The 20,858-nt window shown below is 30.8% G+C and overlaps 5 protein-coding genes across 5 annotated transcripts; 4 read left to right on the plus strand and 1 right to left on the minus strand.

The window, feature by feature from the left end:
• Window positions 1–682: 682 nt before the first annotated feature.
• Window positions 683–2,017, plus strand: OCT59_011289 (uncharacterized protein; the record flags this gene model as incomplete). Its single annotated transcript, XM_066136405.1, has 2 exons — window positions 683–1,423; window positions 1,733–2,017. The coding sequence occupies 2 exons, from the start codon at window positions 683–685 to the stop codon at window positions 2,015–2,017; spliced, it is 1,026 nt and encodes a 341-aa protein (XP_066001029.1).
• A 4,745-nt stretch (window positions 2,018–6,762) lies between these two features.
• Window positions 6,763–9,430, minus strand: OCT59_011290 (uncharacterized protein; the record flags this gene model as incomplete). The annotated part of the gene is made up of 10 exons (XM_066136406.1): window positions 6,763–6,918; window positions 6,988–7,130; window positions 7,192–7,496; window positions 7,588–7,760; window positions 7,843–8,005; window positions 8,083–8,411; window positions 8,503–8,682; window positions 9,000–9,200; window positions 9,269–9,315; window positions 9,421–9,430. The coding sequence occupies 10 exons, from the start codon at window positions 9,428–9,430 to the stop codon at window positions 6,763–6,765; spliced, it is 1,707 nt and encodes a 568-aa protein (XP_066001030.1).
• A 755-nt stretch (window positions 9,431–10,185) lies between these two features.
• Window positions 10,186–11,170, plus strand: OCT59_011291 (uncharacterized protein; the record flags this gene model as incomplete). Its single annotated transcript, XM_066136407.1, has 4 exons — window positions 10,186–10,300; window positions 10,523–10,699; window positions 10,772–10,781; window positions 11,077–11,170. The coding sequence occupies 4 exons, from the start codon at window positions 10,186–10,188 to the stop codon at window positions 11,168–11,170; spliced, it is 396 nt and encodes a 131-aa protein (XP_066001031.1).
• A 1,009-nt stretch (window positions 11,171–12,179) lies between these two features.
• On the plus strand, window positions 12,180–15,158 carry OCT59_011292 (uncharacterized protein; the record flags this gene model as incomplete). The annotated part of the gene is made up of 12 exons (XM_025319458.2): window positions 12,180–12,195; window positions 12,290–12,411; window positions 12,502–12,592; window positions 12,663–12,810; window positions 12,885–13,143; window positions 13,222–13,403; window positions 13,478–13,616; window positions 13,682–13,763; window positions 13,843–13,996; window positions 14,070–14,259; window positions 14,547–14,714; window positions 14,801–15,158. The coding sequence occupies 12 exons, from the start codon at window positions 12,180–12,182 to the stop codon at window positions 15,059–15,061; spliced, it is 1,812 nt and encodes a 603-aa protein (XP_025173772.1). The 3' UTR covers window positions 15,062–15,158.
• Window positions 15,159–19,204: 4,046 nt separating this feature from the next.
• OCT59_011293 (uncharacterized protein) lies at window positions 19,205–20,358 on the plus strand (the record flags this gene model as incomplete). The annotated part of the gene is made up of 6 exons (XM_025332314.2): window positions 19,205–19,473; window positions 19,601–19,709; window positions 19,902–20,003; window positions 20,073–20,130; window positions 20,214–20,244; window positions 20,313–20,358. 6 exons carry the CDS (start codon window positions 19,205–19,207, stop codon window positions 20,356–20,358), a joined length of 615 nt encoding a protein of 204 aa, XP_025173773.2.
• Window positions 20,359–20,858: the final 500 nt, after the last annotated feature.

Below are 20,858 nucleotides of genomic sequence, written 5' to 3' on the forward strand. Positions count from 1 at the left end.
GTCTATACTGCTAGTCATCATTTCTGTAGCTCCTCTGCTAGACCCTACACTTTCTGAACTTGATAATGATGGTCTGGTTATGTTGTTACTTTGTTACTTCTCCTAATGTCCCTCCATGTACCACTCCTGCTAATGATGATGATATATCCTTTGTGGTTTTGGCCTATTTATGCAAAAAATAATAGAAAATTTTGAGAAGAATTTACGGTAACAAATCCTTATCATCATAGGGATTCATTTATGCTGACTTACTTAGCTGAAGCAACTGGCTTTTTATTCAGTAGAAAAATCATTGTACTGTTGTCGATACATAAAAAATTTAGTAAAGACCAGTTGTGGTCTAAAGTAAAGTAATTGTCCACTTGAATTCCTGGCGGAAATAAAAGGTTTTATATTTATAGAGCTAAAAGAAGGAAGGCAGAACTAAAAAACTTACCTTCCATTTTTTTGAAATTTTTTATTTTCATACGATTTTTTACCGAGATTAATCAGTTAAAAATAAGTACGCGCCGTGCGCCATAAATTAAAAAATTTTCGTCATCACATGACATATGACATGTGATACTGTGAAATGTAGGTGATCATTTTTACGATAATTTCATATACATATCTAATTATTGAAAAACTCTTTCTTAAAAAATTTTTTTTCAAAAAATACTAAGAAAAAATTTACATATAAGAAATGGGTAAAATTAATAAAAAGAAATCTTCACAACAGTCTATACCCGTACAAGAGTTCGTAGACGCCTTCACCAACTCGTTTGCTTCTATATTAGGGGATATAATATTTGATTACATACAGTGTGGTGATGTAGAGTCTTTATTTTATACGACTGCAACTGCTAAACTCGTTCTAAAAGACGACATAGTTACAGAGCGGTCTATACTGGATAATATTAGAATTACTAAACTGTTTATGAGAACATTAAACCAAGTAATAATCTCAGGAGCTCGCTGCAAAGCTCGTCAACAGTTGGATAGTTTAAACTCACGTTACCAAAATGCTCTTCCTTTGCTCATTCAAAACGCTGCTGAGGCACAGTTAAAAAAAAAGGAGAAGAAGGTCAGCAAACAAAAAGTGCCTGTATCGGATGATACAGATGCCAATCTTGTGATCGATGAATTCATGAACATAGATGACAATGTAGATCCAGATATAACCATGTCCCAACCAAATCAGGAAGGTTTATCCAAGGTTGATCAACAATCTACATCTATATCAAAGCCAATTGGTTCTCAGATTCCGAAAAATGTAACACCTTCAGAATCACAAATTACGAAAGACAAGATCACTAAGATGACTATTAATAATAACGTAATACATGCTATACAAAAAGGTCAAGTGCGTACAATAATAGTTTACGACATACCTGCGGTCTGGTCACATGATGCAATCTTGGAACATCTAAAGTCATGGGGCCAAGTATTGGAAATATCCTTTAAGACACAATACAAGTATCAGTCTGTTTGGACTAAAATGATACTCAAACCAACCATAGATACGGACTTCGTTATGAGAACGTGGCAATAAAAATTGGGTAAAGGTCTTGTCTGCTGGTATCCTGGACATTGGAAATTAAGAGAACGTAAGGCTTGAGAACGTTTTTAAGTAAAATTTTCTCTTTTGGAAGACTGGAAAACTACTCTGTTAGCATTCAGTTACCACAGTGATCAATCCTTCGAATATGTATTGAGTTATGAATTGAAGGGTCACGCTTTTATTCATTTAAAGGTGCATGGGAAACATCAGTTGATCGCTTACTTTGAAACGCATGAACATCTACTTAGATGTATGGAATTTAAGCATCATTGGAAGCTGACCATTTCAACTCCTCCCACGAAAAAAATTCCTCAAAAGTCCAAAAAGGACAAAAAGTCTTACTCACAGCAAAGTAAAGGGAAGAATTTGGGCAAATCGCTCAGTCCTTCAACTCATTTACGCAACAAATCCAATACTCAACAAAAGACTGATAACACGCATTCTTTACTCATAAAACTCCTGAACCTTTTGGTATGAAATTGTGAGTAACTGAATCCTAAATAGCATAGAATAAGTGGCTTTAACTGTATTGCAGTCATAACATTTTTTTTTAGGCAAAATTAGTGGCGCTTATTTCTTTTGTAGGACCCAAGACAGAAGTTAATTTGGTGTTTAAGGTGATTTTGGTGGATCGGTAGGATGGTGTTTTTTTTTTCTTTTCTTTCTATTTTCTTTTTTCTCGGTGTCTTTGGTTTTTTTTTAGCTTCCGCTTTTTTTCCATCCCCCTTTTTATTGGTCATATTCCTGGTCCCAGTGTGTTTTTTTTATTCATTTTATTTTTAAATATGGGCTGTAGCATAGTTTTCCAGTCTTTATTAGTGCCCAAACTTAAATAGGTCCCGTAGGGGATGCAAAATGTTAATGATTCATTTTTAGTTTTATTTTATAATTCTACTATATGTAATCTAACATTCACTATTTTCGATCGTAAAATAAAATAAATAAATATACATATCTAATCAGAAAACGGCAGAGGTAGCAAATGAAATGTATGATGCTAAAGAGGGAGGATCCTAGGCCATTTAATGCGAGACCCAGTATCAAGTTATTTCTTTGCTCTCAGAATAATTTCTACAGATAATTTATTACTAACTACAAGATTCTCACCCCATAATCTTTCTCTACATTAGAATTCCGAAATAAATTACACTATTTATATCTACAGAATTTTCGTCTACACAGACTATGTAATAGATTATTTCCCACAAGAGAATTTCCCTGAGATGAAATGATTTTGAATCTATTGGGATTAACCGTGGAATATTGTTAATCGGCTGAAATTACAGTCATGTGATTTTTCTCCGTATTTCACTGCGCCGATGAAGCACGTGCTAGCGATTACGATTTCTCGGCATATGTTAATCTTTCTAACACGAATTACTTTATTTCGAGGAGATTATAACCAATTTTATAGTGAATGATTCTGCATCGCATTCTTTCAAAAAACTTATTGTATTCTTTTCGAAGAACTTGCGATCGAAATATTTATGACCCAATTTTCCGAGATGGTGTTATGTTGATGAAGGAACTATCGATTATCGAAAGTAGACGTGGCAAATTATAAACAAGAGAGAATAAATTTTCGTATAAAGACGTAGGAGTATATATACTTCATTTTGAATCCACACGTGTCTAGTTTCTACAAATTGATGGATCGATTTTATGCACTAATCACGATCGCATGATTTGGGCATTAATAGGGGGGAAGATGTACTATACAATAAAATCATTTTTCAAATATAAATCACGCAGCAAATTTTTGTTTAACCAAAAACACAATAAACAAAAATTATCATAATTTTTTGTACGTATTACAGTACTATTACAAGTGTTTGTTAATTTTTTTCTATCATTAATTGACAAAAACATATTTTTTTTTTTACCATTGTTTTTCATTTTTTAGGATTCAGGATGAATCGGGGATAATTTGGTATGTTGATTATATTTTGTTATAACGATTGGACAATATAACAATATAGCAGGTTATCGTTTATTTTTACGTTTATTAATTTATTAATTTATAATACAAAAATATATATTTTTATAGATAATCAGAAATGGGAGTTCCAAAAACAAATAATTTAGAAATACTTTTCGTCATTTTAATATCAAACTATATATTCTTAATTTGTTCAGTTCAAGAATTACAGGGTAAATGAATAATACCGTTTTTACATTTATTGAATCAAGATTAAATCAAATGTTCGCTTATAAAATAATTTTATCATTATAGATATGCAATAATGAATTATTAGTCGTCGAATTGGAATGCTTTTAATAATAATACGCATTTTAATAATACGTAATATGCATACATTAAAGATTAGCGTTGTACGTAAATATGCAATACATCATGGCATGTACTGTGATAAAATTCTTTTCAAGTTCCGTTGCTGCTCCCTCGCACCTATTCGCAAGACACAACCTTTCTTCCGATAATGGCTTTGCTGGCGTTATGAAATATACAAACAACTTTCCCACATTATCCTTTTCACTTCGATATCTTCCATTTGACTTTAACACGTTTTCTATTTTTCTTCGACAGTTAACGAAGTGACGACGGCGGAGAGAACGACCGGAAGAACAAAAGGAGGCAGGATTTCATTTTCACTTTTATTTTGTGTTTTTTAATAATATTTTTTTTTTTCGTAGAGAAGATTCTCTTAACTTAAAAATAGTGCGTAATCGAACCCATTTATAAAATAAAAATCCGCTGAGGCTTAGACTATCAAAGTAAAGCAAATAATTTCTAAATGACATGTTTTATTTATTTTCAAAATTTCTTGGTGTCTGCTAAGCAAAATCATATCACCTAAACCTTTCATCTAAATGTCAGGTTTATCTCAAAGTTGCTTGGTATCATTTGCTGCAGCATCTAAGTTTTTACCACCTCGTATAAGCGTATAAGCGAGTTTTGAATGATCGGGCATTGCTACATTATTAGATTATAATATAATATATTAATAATATTTTCAATTACTTTTTTGATATTAATTAGTTAACAAAATAAATAATTTTTTTTATCATTGAGTTTCGAAAGTTGAAAGGGTGAATCGGGATAATTTTCAGACTCAAAGCGAATGGTATAATACCTGAGGTAAAAAGCAAGTATTCTCTCATGATGTATATGTTCAAATGTCTATGTATAAAATTTACTACAAATTACACTTCTATTAAATTATATTTTGGAAATTTCGGTAATTGGAATTTTCCGCCAATATACAGTACATATTTAACAGGTAAAAATAGGATCTATTGATTAATTTAAATCTTAAAAAGAAAAAGTAGTATTTTGATTTATTTTTAAATTTTGTTAATGGTGCAAGACAATGACAATTATTGATTTTCTAAATATGGATTTAAAGAAAAGAAATTAAAAAATGTAAAAAATAAATGAATTCATTAAAAGAAACGTGACCTCCGATGCTTTATTGATCGTATTTTTTTCATAAAAATAAAAAAGAATTTCTTTTTTCGCAACATTTACATCATCAACTTTAATAAGACGTCAAGAATGATACTTAGCAACTTCCTAAATGAAATAGTTATACATCCAGTCCAGTCGTCGCGGGTCAAGTACTCATTAAAAAAGGGGCGTTATTTATAAACAGTTTAGCACAACGATGATTTTTGCAAAGTTGCCATACCAGCTGGATTCACCTGCCCAGTAGAGGGTGAATCAATAACTGAAGTTTCAGTTCCGGTGGATGCTTCTCTTAATGATCCGAAAAATGTTGTAATTGAATACTTTATAAGGATGCGTAGTAAATTCTTAATTATATAAAATTTTGATTTTATGAAATTTGTTTATATATTTCATACAATCTCAAATCCAGATGGTAAAAACTTATCATGTGTTAAAGGAAGCGTCAAGTTTTCTTATCCTTGGTTATGACCATTAGCATAGCTACGTCTATACTCGACTAGCACCTTATAGTTACATTGATCAACTTTAAAATAATATTTTAAAAATCTAACCAATAGCTCTTTATTGACCGAGTTTTAGCCTTTTAAAAACCAGTAAATTGAGACTATCAAGTTTTTACACTAGGTGAACTAATACAATAAAAATTTGAACGCTCTTTCCGTGCATTGATGCAAATCAACCACACTTAATGTATTCATTTGTATTTTTTAAAGAAATGTCACGAAGAATAGTTAAGAGTGTTTAAAAATCAGATTAGATAAATAAAAATCGCAATTCAAAATTTGCCAGTAGTAATGAATTTATAAGGGTATATTTATTCTAATATCGTTATAAATTAAATTATACATAAATGTATTGTGAATAAAGAATATGCAAGAAAATATTATGATTATATTTGGACTATTTGTAAAAATTTAAATTCAGTAAATCATCAGATCAAAATTTATTTAAGATTTTCTAACTGTTGATGCGCACTGTAAAAAGTATATTTGTTTATTAAATTTTATATTTATTGATATATTGTATTATATAACATTCAATATTCAATAAATTATTAACTTTCAACCATTCTTGTGTAAACTCTAAATCAAAAAAAAGCGTATTCATTTATTATAATAATAAACTATAGTTCTCATTATTAGTTAATAAAATTTCTGAATTCTTTTTTTTTTTGAAAATGATAGCGAAAAAAGAAAATACATAACATCACCACACACAACAAATAAAGCCCGATGTGGGCTTATAAAAATACTTAAGCGTTCACAGGCGGTAAAGTGGCGTAGCAATGGTGTAATAATTATAATAGCCCAACACTGCTATACGGCACAGACAAGTTATTTCGCCATCATGTGCACATTCTATTTTTATTACCAACAGCAGATACGCCACATTCTTTTTCTCTCAAAGAAAGTAATATAAATCTATTCTAATCGGTAAGTATTTAAACAGCACATTCATTAATACGTTATTTTTCTGATGTATATTCTCACACATCACCTATATACAATACATGCATGCTAGTCCAATGCTCTTCTTGCTTCCTTTAATCATGCCCTTATCTTTCTTTGATAGAAAGCCAATCATAAGGATTTTCAGTAAACAGTAAAATATCTTTAAAGTGGATATCTGATTGGAGAATATACAGTTCAAGATCAATTAAACTATTGCATAACATTTCTATATTTTCAGCAACTGATGGTGCATGTGTAACGTAAAAAACTTGCTGTAGCCCATAATAATAAATATAGAACCGGAAATCAGTTCTTTAGCGTATTTATAAAAAATATTCTATACATTAGGATCTTATTCTCTTTTTTTGAGAGAATGTTTTTGGAGAGTTGTTTGAAAAGGCCAAATTGTCTTCTTGATATATATAGTCACGTTTTCGCCTCAACTTTACATGTTTGACTTTGAGATCCGTGCAATAATCCGTTAACTTGTTCAATCGATGCTATAAGAAATTAAATCCGATAAGAATGGTGAAATACGTATATTGGTAAGGAAGTGAACAACAACAAACCTCTAAAGAACGTAACATTGTGTGCACTGCTTCATATGCAGGCAACTCTTTTGCTGAGGCGGGCAAAGAAACCTTATCAATCATTCCAAAACGATAAATTCCCGAAGTTCGGACATCCATTGCATAAAGATTCATTTGTAAGCCTGCGACAAAAAGTTAGCAGTCTTCTATCAGAAATTTCTATGCTTCTTAAAATATATTTACCAATTACTTGACATCCGAATACAATGACCTTCATATAATCTATTGGTAAAAGACCAGGAAAGGTTTTTATTACTCTGTTTATCATATCTCGCATTCCAACCATTAATTTCAGCTTATCGGTCCAAATTTTTTTGGGGCATCCTGCTGGAAGTCCTCCTGAGACTTCGCAAATGAAACCTTCCAAAGCTGGTCCTGTCGGCAAAGCTATTATAATATCGGTTTTTTGTCCAACGCGTGCACGCTCATCATTAGGATCTTGCTCTTGCCTACGTCTTTCCTGACTTGCGACTAGCTGTTGCTCGGACCTGAAGTTCCAAAATATTATGTAAATTAATAAGATTAATAAATCTAGCCTGATATGCAAGACAGGAACAAGAAAGACCCTTTAAAAATTACCAGTATTTTTGAAATTTTTCTTGATTCGGATCCAGGCTCATCCTGAAAGCAGGGGCAACAAAACAAATCATAAGTTCCCCCTCGTTAATTGGTAGTTTGAGGTGTTCAAGATATGACTTTAATATCGTAAGATGAGCATTTAATACAGGTAATGTCTGTTGGGCTTTCAAATCCTATTTTTTTAAAAAAAAACACGTGGAACAAGGAATTAATAGGACGAAAATGATAACTAAAAGCATGTGTCATTGTAATTACCTCCATATTATCAAAAAGATCGTATTCGGATTGGTCAAGATTAACCATATTCCATCCTATATCAAGTCGAAAATCATTAATCAGTTCATTCCATTTCGTAAAAAACATTTTCTTTGTCGGTTTATGCTGTCCTGTCAAGTCAAGGACCCCCCAGTATGGTGGACTTCAAGAAGAAAGCTGATATTAGTGAATTTATCACGAAACTTATCTTTCAGAATCATTATATAAAGGAATACTTACTGGACCTCGGGATTTGTTTTCGGTAAGGATTTGCGCAGGGAACTAAAACATTTTACAATGTCAATTTCGTCAATCATAAAAGCGTCCCAAGTTTTTTCCACTGGAATTCCAGATTTTGAATGAGGTGGTGCAGGTTCTTCTTCTTCCCCTCCAACATAAGATAAGTCCACATTGTCTACAAGTTTATCAAAATATTCGGAATCTTTAACGTAATCATCTCGTGGAGCGGATTTTCCATTTTCATGATCCACATTGTCATCTTCGTGAAGTTGAGACGGAGTGATATCACGGGGGAAAAATTCTTTTATTTTTTTCTGTCCGTAATTATCCTAAGGTATTAAAAATTACATCAAACATGGTTATGATCATAGGTTACCTTATTACCAGAAGACAATAATAATAAAGCTGGGATTAACTTGCCGCTTTATTTCGTGACATACTGCTTGACAATCCAGCATTGAATGTTCCGCCATTGACCGTTCCAATTCCTAGAGAGCTATCCTTAAACGTTGGTTGATGCAAGTGTATTGAAGTTCCAGTAGTCTCTTTACTTTTTTGAGACAGCCAATCTCGTGATATCCGGCGATCAGGCCGGAAACCCTTTAATAAGAGAACTTGAAAAATTTAGCAGTATCCTTGACTAATACCTTAAAATTTCTATCTAACTTTTTTTCATCACACCAGATCGCCTTGAAGACTTGAACGTAAGACCATCTTGGAGATTGCCCACGCCCCGATGTGGCTAATACTAGGTCATCTTAGAGACTTGAACATCAGATAATCTTAGAGATCTTCTGTGCCCCAATACTAGCTTCGTAGCTCGTCTTAGAGACTTGAATGACAAAAATCTTGGAGATCTCTGCCACGCCACCAATTTCTTATCAATATTTTTAACCGCAAAAAATTCTTGAACTTGCCTGTTTATAACGAGCATACAATTCCTGTGCCTTTTTACGCCTATTTCCACTACCAGTTTCAATTATGTTTTCGAGAGAAGTGAGGTAATATCCGATCTGATCAGTAAATAATTTTGCGTCGCATTCCTCAAGAAACCCCGTAATGGTCCAATCGGAGGACTTGCGATCGAAATACTCGTGTACCGACTTTTCCGGCATGAACTGAAAGATACAAGTTAACGTATGGTTTTCTAGGCATTCTAGGCATTTTTGTCGAAAGAAGAACTTACTATATAAAAAATTACGCGTTTTAAGCAAGAAAAAGCGAGAATTTGGACTATATATATATCTAATACCTTGAACTTAAGCTATTGGATGACCAAGCCACAAAATTATGTGCGTTGCTTTATATAGAGGTAGATCACACGGGTTAATCCTCAACTAAGCTGCATACCAGATACCGCGTTTTTTTTTAGAAGTTAGTTGTACAAACTATTACTAAACAAGTAAATGTATATAATATTTAACGCGTATTAGATATTTGTGAAGAAAATTTATATTACGTGAAGAAATATGTACGCGGCAAACAAATTTAATTTTTATTTCCAATTTTTTTATTTGCGTTTTATAACCTTGTCTTGTTTATTACGAAAATCAAAGAATATACAATGATGATGGTTCCCATTCGTTTGTGCTGGAATGGGTATTTTATCAAATATGAAAACTATCGCTTAAAAATTCAACGTTAAGGCTGGAATCTTAATAGTAGAACGTGTATAGGAGGCTGTAGATTATTTAGATGGAAAACTAAAACTGGGACGGTATACTTAACAAATCGTATTGATAATATTTTAGTCTTAATCAGTTTAGGAGCTTTGGTTTCTCAAATTAATTCAAGGTAAGTGCTGGTATTGGGTTATGTACAGTATTGCTCCGGTGATGGAAATAAATGTCAAGATTATGTGGTGGTATAGGAAAATGAAAAATGGCAATGATATGTATGCATCATTGTAGCGTTAGAGTTGTTTCTGGATGTCGATTATCTTGGCTATCTTCAATCATACATTTCATATTATTCCTAAAATTTCTCGAATAAATTCAACTTTAACATGTCTAGAGCGGATCATAGGAGAGCTGAAGAAATAAAAGCAAAATTATTAACATCATTCAATGATGCTTCAGTAGTAGTAATTAACAATGCATTAGCATGTCAACGTTTAATCTGACTCCGACAATTGCTAGAGATGAAAAAAAATTGAAAGATGATCCTGGTCCTTGGACACAACTTGATCATTTAGTAGTGTTGCCTGCCGTAAATAGTTGTAAGTCTAAAAATCAAGTAATTATAATGGTTGTAAATCAGAATTATCATCTTTTAGTTAACCACAATAGCATAGTATTCACAACCAAATTACAACTTATGTTTATAATATTACAACCCGCTTAGGTTGTAATTCGAAATATAATAATCAATACTTACGGCACGCAACCTTATCATTTAGTAAATAATACTAAACCTCAAGGTTTTATATATTGTCAAATAGCAGATGTTAACAGCCGGTTGATTCATTCGGTCGATATTACCAACTTACATTCACTGATGAGTTTGGTTGAAAAACGCATTGAGATAGATGGTAAATACGATTTAAATTTAGATCGTACTCCAGTATTGTCAATTGTTACCGAAAATAGTGTTGGTTGTGGACTACCTATTGCATTTGGTAGGTGAAATTTAACGCATATAATAATTTTATTATAATTTATTTATTAAATCGTAAATGAATATACATTAGCTTTGTGTAGGTAATAAGGAAAACCATCAAACTATACGATTGGCTATTGAAGCTATTAAAAAAAAAATATTTCATGTGATAACGAATTCAGTGGTACTATGAAAATCTTTTATCTGGACACAGAGAAGCCATATATTTTGATAGAGCCATAGACCATCTAAACTTGCTTAACAAAATGCTTCACATAAAAAATTTTATGCTGGTTTCATATTATGAAAATTTTAAATAAATAGTAAGTTGTATATTATATTATTATTTTTTTTTTTTATTAAAATTGATTACTTATCGGTTATTTTATTTTTTAGATATCCTATAGCATTAGTATTCAAAATTGTAGGGCGTTGTCGGACTGAAGAATCTGCAATTGAAATGACTAAGCAATATATTTATTACTATTAGTACTCTTCCAATGAAAAAAACTAAAAAGGACAAATTAGATGATTTATCTAAAAATTGGATGTGTGTAAAGTTTTATTGATGTAGGTCGTATTTCTGATACAGACTTTCATGACTACAAACAGGCAGTATATAGTGGTAAACAAACACCATTAACATTTATTGAACGAATGTATGCAATAAATTTCAAAGTCCAATCATGAAGATTTAAATAGATTTGAATCTGGCTTGATTACTTTATTTACAATTGAATAGGGAAGAAAATTTTTATTGAACTGATTTTATTTTTGATTATTTATAGCAAACTATGTTGTGATTAACTTCGTAGGCTTTCTGCTCTCCTCCTATTCCATTTTGAGTAGCCATAAAACCTGAAGTTGTCTGAGTACATGCGACTGTAGCCTGAATTGCTTCATGATTATCACCGTGAGAAAATTTTGGCCTGAAATAAGATCTCACCAGATCATTTGGGTCGGAAATTCTGGATCGGTCTATTTTACCGGGTTTGAAAGTTTCATTTCTTTTCTCGATCAAAAGCAGATTCGCTAATAGTGAGCTTTATTGAAAGATTTTCGTCCCAGATTTACGATCTTGATTTGCGCAACAACAGTAAAGCTATATGATTTCTTATTTCAAATGGTATACAACTTTCACTAGTATGCTCCCCAATCACAGCGGGTAATGTGATGAAGATATGTGCTTTAGAGGAAATATGTTGGGGAAATTTCTGATGGATCAACTCTAATTTATGTCTCACCAGTATACATTATTTTGCATATATTGTGACAATAAATCGAATTTTCATTACATTATGTTGGGTATATATGCGTTCACAAAAAATTTCTCTAATTAAATTTGGTCAAATGCAACCCTTGGCTATCAATATTCATATGATTTTTGTTTAGTAAAAGAATATCACGTGATTTGAGTATTAAAAAAACTTGCTGATCGGCAATTGTAGCTATAAAGTGCTGGGAAATAAATTCCAACTCTTTACATTGCGTTTCGGAAAATGTCTTATAGCCAAAGTAATAATTACTACACGAATGATTTTTTTGCTTTAAAAATAATTATTTTTATTGTTTATATATCTATGTATGTACATATATATATATTTTTTAGAAAGTATTTTTGCATGTACTCCAGCTACTTCTCGTGGTCAGGCCGCTCAGCTTGGAGTTGACCCAAAAGGAGAAAATTTTCTTTATACGAACGGCAGAACCGTTTTCATCAGGAATTTAGCTGTAAGTTATAAATTATTGTAACATTTTATACAGTTCATGCATTCATTCGTTATTTTAATTTTTTTTTTTCTTTTTATTCTGTTCATGCAGAATCCAGTCATTGTAAAGGAATATACTGGTCATTCAGCAAATACCACAGTTGCACGTTATTCTCCTAGTGGTTATTACGTCGCATCTGGAGGTAAATTGGTGACTTTATTTAGAATCACTAGCTCCAATCAGTAGAATTGACGTAATTTATATTGATTTAGATGTTCATGGAAATGTTCGAATTTGGGATGCGATTCAAGATGAACATATTTTGAAGAATGAGGTTAAAGTTATTGCTGATAGGATCAATGATATTAGTTGGGATTTCGAGAGTAAAAGAATAATTGCTGTCGGTAATGGCAAAGAAAGGTACATTAATTTTCTGTGTTTTAGATGCAATAAACGTTTGTAGATGAATACTGATTGTATTAAATTCTTTATAGACATGGTCATGCCTTTTTGTTTGATACAGGATCATCAGCTGGAGAGATTGGTGGCCACTCCAAAGTTATTAATAGCGTTAGCATTCGGCAGAAACGACCTATGCGTGCTGCCACAGCGTCTGATGATTTTACAGTTGTATTCTTTCATGGACCACCCTTTAAACAAAAAACGACAATAAAGGACCATTCAGGATTTGTCCAAGGGGTTAAGTTTTCACCTGATGGTAGCAACCTCGCAACTGTTGGTTCAGATAAAAAGGTAAGAGATGAGTATCTTTTATATTTTTATGTCTTTAATTGTTTATTGATTACAATTTCAATGATTTTTTTTATAAAGTTATTTTTATATGAAGGAGAAGGAGGTGAAAAACTCGTTGATCTTTCCAAAGTTGTTGGAAAAGATTCTCATAACGGTGGTATTTTTGCTGTATCGTGGTCTCCTGATAGTAAACAATTGCTCACATCATCAGGAGATAAAACAGTAAAACTTTGGGATGTTGAAGCGCAAAAAGTTGTTCAGTAAGTTATAAGTTAATTTATATCTAAATGTGACCTTTAAATTTTCTTTCTTAAATTCTCTTTTAAATACTTAGAACGTATGAATTTCCCGATGTTATTGAAAATCAGCAAGTTGGGAATTTGTGGGTTGGAGAATTCCTTATTAGTCTCTCATTGTCTGGAGAACTTAATTATTTAGATCCAAAGTCTAATTCTATTTCGAAAGTGGTCAAAGTATGTAATTTTATATTAAAATTATTATACAACACGAATTTTTATTCACTTTAATAAATAATTAGGGTCACCAAAAAGCCATTACTGCTTTCGCTAGATATGACAAAGATAATACATTATTTACTGGAAGTTATGATGGAAAAATTTATATCCTTTAATAATAATGACGATGTTTTTTTTTTAAAAAAAAATTTATGATCATAATGTTACTTAACTTATATCAAACATGCCTGGAGCGGAGATGAAGGCAGTGCTGCTTCAGTTGATGGTGAAGGTCATACAAATCAAATTTGTCAAATGATTACTTCGAATGATAAAATAATTTCTATTAGTATGGACGATACTCTTAGGAATATTAATGCCGAAACCAAGAAATTCAGGTAAATAAAGAAAGTTATTTGCAATTTTATATTATTTTCTAATATAATAAGTTGGCTATTTTAATCATTATAGCGAATCATTTGCGAAGACCAATGGATTACCGAGGGGATTTGCTATGAAGGATGATAAAATCTTTCTAGCAACTACTAAATGTATCGAAATTATTAAGAACGATAAAGCTATATTCACTCTAGAGGTTTCAAATGCCCCTACTGTTATTGGAATTAATTCGGATGGTTCTTCAGTAGCTGTTGGTAGTGAAGTAAGATATATTTTATTTCACATTTATTGATTATTGTAATAGGGGTCGGAATTGATTCTGTAAATAATAGAATTGATTGTTCTCGAGATTTAATAATTTTTATAAATAGGCCATCCGACTCCAAAGCAATTTCTATTTCTGCCTAAATGCGGATCATTTCAGAAACTGGATTGGAGTCAGGCTGATATATATATAAAAATATATATTATTGATCTGATTAATCGATTCCAATCTCTATATTACAAATCAATATTTATTAAATAATATTTTTTAATTTGTTATTATAGGATTCAAAAGTGACACTTTATAAAGTAAATGGCGATAAACTTGAAGAGAAGAAAGTAATTACTGGCAGAAGTTCCATATCGGCTATTGCATATTCTCCTGATGGATCGTTATTAGCTGTAGGTGATGCGCAAGGAAAAATTACGGTTTATGACACTAGTAATCACGAGGTATCCATAATAATAAATCTATGTTAAATAATTTGTATAATAGTAATAGTACTAATGTATGTAATATATTAAAAACAAAAAAATAGGTTAAAATTTCACAATGGGTATTTCATACGGCAAAGGTTAACAGTATTGCGTGGTCACCGGATGGACTTCATGCGGCTAGTGGATCATTGGATACTAATATTTATATATGGAGCGTAGAAAAACCAATGAAAAACATTGCTATTAAAGGCGCACATCAAGTATCAGTAACTGGCGTAATATTCTTGGACAATGATACAATATCTTCAGTTGGACAAGATGCTTGTGTAAAAACTTGGACTATTAAACATCATCAAGTTTAAATATATATCTACTGTAAATTAACTACTTTATTCTTAAAATTCTTAAAATGAAATAAAGTCATTATTTATTTAAGAAATATATTTAATCGATTACTTTAATATTATCGTTTTAAGTACAACTATTAAGATAATTTTCTATTTTAATATTCTATACTCTAATTTGTGATTCGCTTCTAAAAAGATGTTTCCCGATTATACTAAAGCACAAAGGTGTGATACGACATCACGTGATTTTAATGTTACATTTTCGGCAAGCAAAATATTGATAAGTCTCAGCCGTCACGCGGGGTTAAGATTAATACTTCCTCGCCTTTTAGCAGGTTTTTCGTCAATAAAAGGGGATCTAAACAAATAACTGATGACAAAAATTAATATCTAATCTTGCACTCTTTTAACCTTAAAATCGAATTTTTTTTCTTTAATATAAATAAAAACAAGGTAAATAAAGAGGAAAGCTTCATTTTATTTTATTTTTTTTTATATTAAATAGAGATTTTTTTTTTTATATTAACAGTTAATAAAATAAATAAAAAAAGAAATGAGAAAAAAATTTCGGGGAACGAGAAAAATCATTGAAGTTGACGAAGAATATAAGATCAAAAGTATTGAACTAAGTTTCGTTTTTTTAACAATATTCTTCGTATTTTGTTTAAGGTTTTATTTGGTAGCTTTGATCTTTTAAATTAAAGTTAGAAAAAAAATATTTCTTATCATTTAATTCTTTTGTTAATGGATCTATCTTTCTTGAAGAGTTAGTTAACGGGATGTTTTATAGAGTGGCTTAGTATTCTTTAGTCTAAGCCATTCGATTGTGGCGATACCCGTAAATACATATAAGCCTTTTTTAAGTATAAGATATCACGTGGAGTATTAGCATGTTATTAGAAATGTGGTGAAATTCAAAAATATTTTGATAATTAAAATAATTTTTTTTTTATTTAATAAAAACTATCCTATAAATCGTCACTTCATTTTAAGTTAGTTTTAACAATGTATATCAGATGTTAAGAGAGGTTTGATCAGTCATTCCATATGTCCAGTATGTAAATGTCCAAATTTGGTTTACTGCGGTGGTATCTAAAACAAATTAAACCATATCTGTGCCATTACACGATACGATAAAGTCAGTAAAACAGATATCGTACTTTTACAATCCATTGATAGATCACTTACTTTTTGGAATGATGCTATTTATGTTGAGGAATGTATTTTTTTCAACTTTTTTTTCATCAATTTTGTCTATTTTTACCATCCGTCGTGATAAATTTCGAAATATAATGTAATCAAATGTTACGGATGAATTTCCATCATCAGACGAACCATTTTTTGATGTGGACTTAAAGATTTAGAGATTACGCTAGATTTTTATCAAAGATTTTTATATGTCGTAGAACAAACTTTAAAGAATATTTCGTCAACAAAATTCACAAAAAAAATAATTCGCTCTGAATTATCAAACATTTTTGTAAACATTCCATTCAATTTTGCTAGGATTTATACGAGAAAAGACAAAATTCTTTTTGTTTAGAAATGTTTTTGCTTGAGATATTAATTTTATCGTCCTGGCGAACAAATTGAAACAATTTAAAAGTTGGGTATTGTTGCATTTATTTGTTCAAGATCTTTTTTATTACAACATTAAACAAAAGAAATTGATTACGAACAAATCAGTGTTATTCAAAATCTAATAGTCTTAAAAATTAGATATATCAAATTATTTATTTAGTTATGTTTATATGAAATCAATTTAACAAATTAATAAAGTGAACAAATTGATTTATGATTCATGTAATATGTAGTTGCTGACTTAGCCAAGTCTTTTAAAAAACTTGTTGTCACCTGATCACCACGTTGAGGTGCAGCAACATTGATCAGGGGGGAAAGGGGAAAACGAAGGGTAAGGGAAGGGAAAGGGGAAAACGAAGGGAAGGGGAAAACGAAGGGAAAGGGGAAAACGAAGGGAAAGGGGAAAACGAAGGGAAAGGGGAAAACGAAGGGAAAGGTGAAAACGAAGGGAAAGGTGAAAACGAAGGGAAAGGGGAAAACGAAGGGAAAGGGGAAAACGAAGGGAAAGGGGAAAACGAAGGGAAAGGGAAAACGAAGGGAAAGGGGAAAACGAAGGGAAAGGGAAAACGAAGGGAAAGGGGAAAACGAAGGGAAAGGGGAAAACGAAGGGAAAGGGGAAAACGAAGGGAAAGGGGAAAACGAAGGGAAAGGGGAAAACGAAGGGAAAGGGGAAAACGAAAGGGGAAGGGAAAACGAAGGGGAAAGGGAGAACGAAGGGAAAGGGAGAACGAAGGGAAGGGGAGAACGAAGGGAAAAGGGAGAACGAAGGGAAAGGGGAGAACGAAGGGAAAGGGGAGAACGAAGGGAAAGGGGAGAACGAAGGGAAAGGGGAGAACGAAAGAGAAAACGAAGGGGAAAAGGGAGAACGAAGGGGAAAGGGAAAACGAAGGGAAAGCAAGAAAATACACAAACATACACACCACCCACGTACAAACCCACACACAAACCTACGAACAACAACACATACCTAAAGGAAGACGTAAAGAAAGGGACCTAAGAATAAAGAGAAGACTTAGACAGAAAGAAGACAGACCTAAAAAAAAAGAAAACCGACATATTTATATTACTTAAATTATCAGTTATATATTTACATCATCAAGACTATGTGTTACATGTCATGACTCATATTTGAAAAAATTAGATTTGTCTCATTTAAGTGTAATAGGCGGGTGAATGTTGGAAACTGTGGAATGTACGTGATACTTAATCCAGCAAGTGCAAAATCATCCCTTTTAAAAGAAATGAAATAAAAAGTCAGTGTACTATATTTCTTTAGGTTTAATATCATAGATAGAATTTATTATATAAAATTCACGTTTTATATATCTGTTTTATAAGATTTTAATTAAAATAATATTTTTATCATAGTTTTGTAAAAGTTCTTTTGAAATAAAACAGCAACAATAACTATAATAACAATAATTCTTCAAATTCTTTAGAATTCGATCAAAATTTTATTGCTGATTTTTAAAGAATTTTGATATTAGAGTTTGATTTACTTGTTTAAAAGGGTTTTTGGCCTGGATTTAAACCAAAATTCACATGGTAATACAAGCAAAATATAAAATATTATTTTTAATTTATTCATTTGTGGTGTTCTCAATCAAAGTAGCCAACCAGATGTGACATCCATCTTTATTTGATTATTGCCAAGAAAAGCTGTGCAAAACTTTATGATGGTAAGCTATTAGAGCTATAAGATGCCCTACTTGAAGAATATTTTCTTTGCTTCCACTTTTGCCATCGGCTTTGATGAATATATGTGAAAGAGAGAATTGCCACAAAAATTATTATTAACCTTGTTTTTTATTCACTAAATAATTTGATTCATCATAAAAATTACGTATATTTAAGTATAAAAACTTCCATTATAAGTTGCATCTGAGTTGTAGTTAAAAAAAAAAGAAAATGATAACTCGATAAAAATTTTCTATATAAGTAATATATAAAAAAAAGTATTAAAAATAGAGCAAAAAAAAGAATTGTTTATAATTCTTTGTACCCAAGAATAATATTTATTATTATTATAAATGTATTTACTGTTCAGAAGGAAGAAAAGTTCCTACAAATATTTAAAATATTTTTTTTCTTCAATAATTAAAAGCAAGAAAAAATTTATGAGAATTTTTCTTAAAAACTTTATTCTTTTATTATAAAATTATAAAATTAATTTATTGACCTCATATTTTCCCCAGAATCCTGCTTCTACTCTGAAATACAACCATATTCTGTATTTCAAGATATAACTACTATAATATATCGAAAAAAATGAAAAAAATATATATATAAAAAAAAATTCAGTTATATTCGACTGATTAACATTGATCCCGATCGATGGATCTCGTTTAATCGATTTATAAATTAAAAAATTCATCAATCTCATCAATAATTATGTAATCGATTACCTTTTATGGTGTATATGAGTAATATGAGAATATTTATTTAACATGTAATTTTTTTCAAAGCACCTATATTGTCATAACGTCACTTTAATCTTTTTTTTTCGCATAATTTTTTTTTGAGTACCATATCTATGTCATCATAACAAACCATTGATCAAAGTCTATTTTATTAGTTATGATGTATTCACAAAGATTTTTACAAGTATATACCCTCAAACTTTTCAAAACAGTTTACAAAAATAAGGGCAAAACGCAAAGCAAGCTCAGAAGTCTCAAAAGTGAACGAAGAATGAGATACAATCAGATTTTAGAAAAGCCTGGCGTTTCAAATCATCTCGAATATTTATGGTTCCTAAATACTGCTGTCACAGATAAACAAGCAACACATAAGAAATGGGTTGAAATTCTTAACAATATCTGGAAACATCATCCTATTCAGCGTTGGTTATACTTATAAGTCCAATTTATTAGACTAATAAAATTATTAGGTCCAATAGTCCAATTGATGAAGTCTTTATCTTTTTTTCTTAAATCTGTTGGACTTTGACCGGGGTAACCCAATAAAGATTAGGTTTAGAAGTTCTACTTGTGGAATTGAAATTAAATCAGTAAAACCAATCAGTAATCCAATTGATCCAATAGCCATCACGAATTCAAAGACTAGTGTCAAAAATTATCAGGTGATGTATCTACATTAAACTGTTCCTGTTGCTTTGGACTCAGGATTAGATCCTCTGCTTTTATCACAGGATTCCATTTTCTGTGCCATCCTTTGCTTTGGCATCACAGTAAATTGAGCCCCGAAAAACTATTTTCGTTTATATATTCTTTAAATGAAACAAAACTAACCAAACTTTCTACATTTAATTTAGTATGAAATCAAATCTCAAGCTGTCTCAAAATTCTGGACGCATATTGAAAAAGCAAAGCTGGGAAACAAATTATTTATACACTTCAATAGAGTTACAGAACTAGTTAGTATTTACTTTCTTCTCATTGCACCAGTTTCTCTGCTTAAAAATATAATTTATCTTTAAATTCAGGTTGAAAATAGAAATAAATTTCTAGAGTCCGAATATGATGAACTTTCAAGCCATTCAGGTTGAAAATAGGGATAACTCAAACTTTGAGTCCAAATACAAGTCAAAACATTGATAGATAATAATCATGAATTGCATACATAGGTTTTGATAATGATGAAGAACCAAATGAAGAGTGAGTAATAGCTTCTTGCACTTTAATATTATAGATTTCCTATTCACATTTAATATTAATCTATTTAGAGAATATTTTCCACACATTATAGACCTTGATAATGTAACAGAATGATATAGACCTGTACGGTTGAAGAGTGGACAAGTATTATTTCTGAATCACGATTACCATCAATTAAATTTACAAAAAAAATTCACATTATTATTATTTTGTTATTTTTATTTAAAAAAAAAAAGATTTATAATTGTTATACATTTTTTAAATTGTTTATTTCTGAAATTACCACTTTGCACGGCATTATAATAATAATTTTAGAGAAAAATATGAAATATATTTAAATTAACATGAAGAACAAACATGCCATTTATTATAATAAATTTTAAAAAATAATCCTTTATACAATTCATAAACTATAGCTATTTATCATCTACTTTCTCCTAAGAATTGTGCACAACTATATTAATAATTATACTCGTTGACTAACATTTTAAAAAATTCAACTATTTTTTGTAACACTATTATTTAGTTCATAATATTCACAAGATTATTCAATTTCATTAAATATATACCAATGTATAGTAAATATACAGCTTCAATTTCCTTCATTTGTAAAT

This window comes from Rhizophagus irregularis, chromosome 19 (assembly GCF_026210795.1).
Source record: "Rhizophagus irregularis chromosome 19, complete sequence".
In the NCBI taxonomy this organism is placed as follows: domain Eukaryota; kingdom Fungi; phylum Glomeromycota; class Glomeromycetes; order Glomerales; family Glomeraceae; genus Rhizophagus; species Rhizophagus irregularis.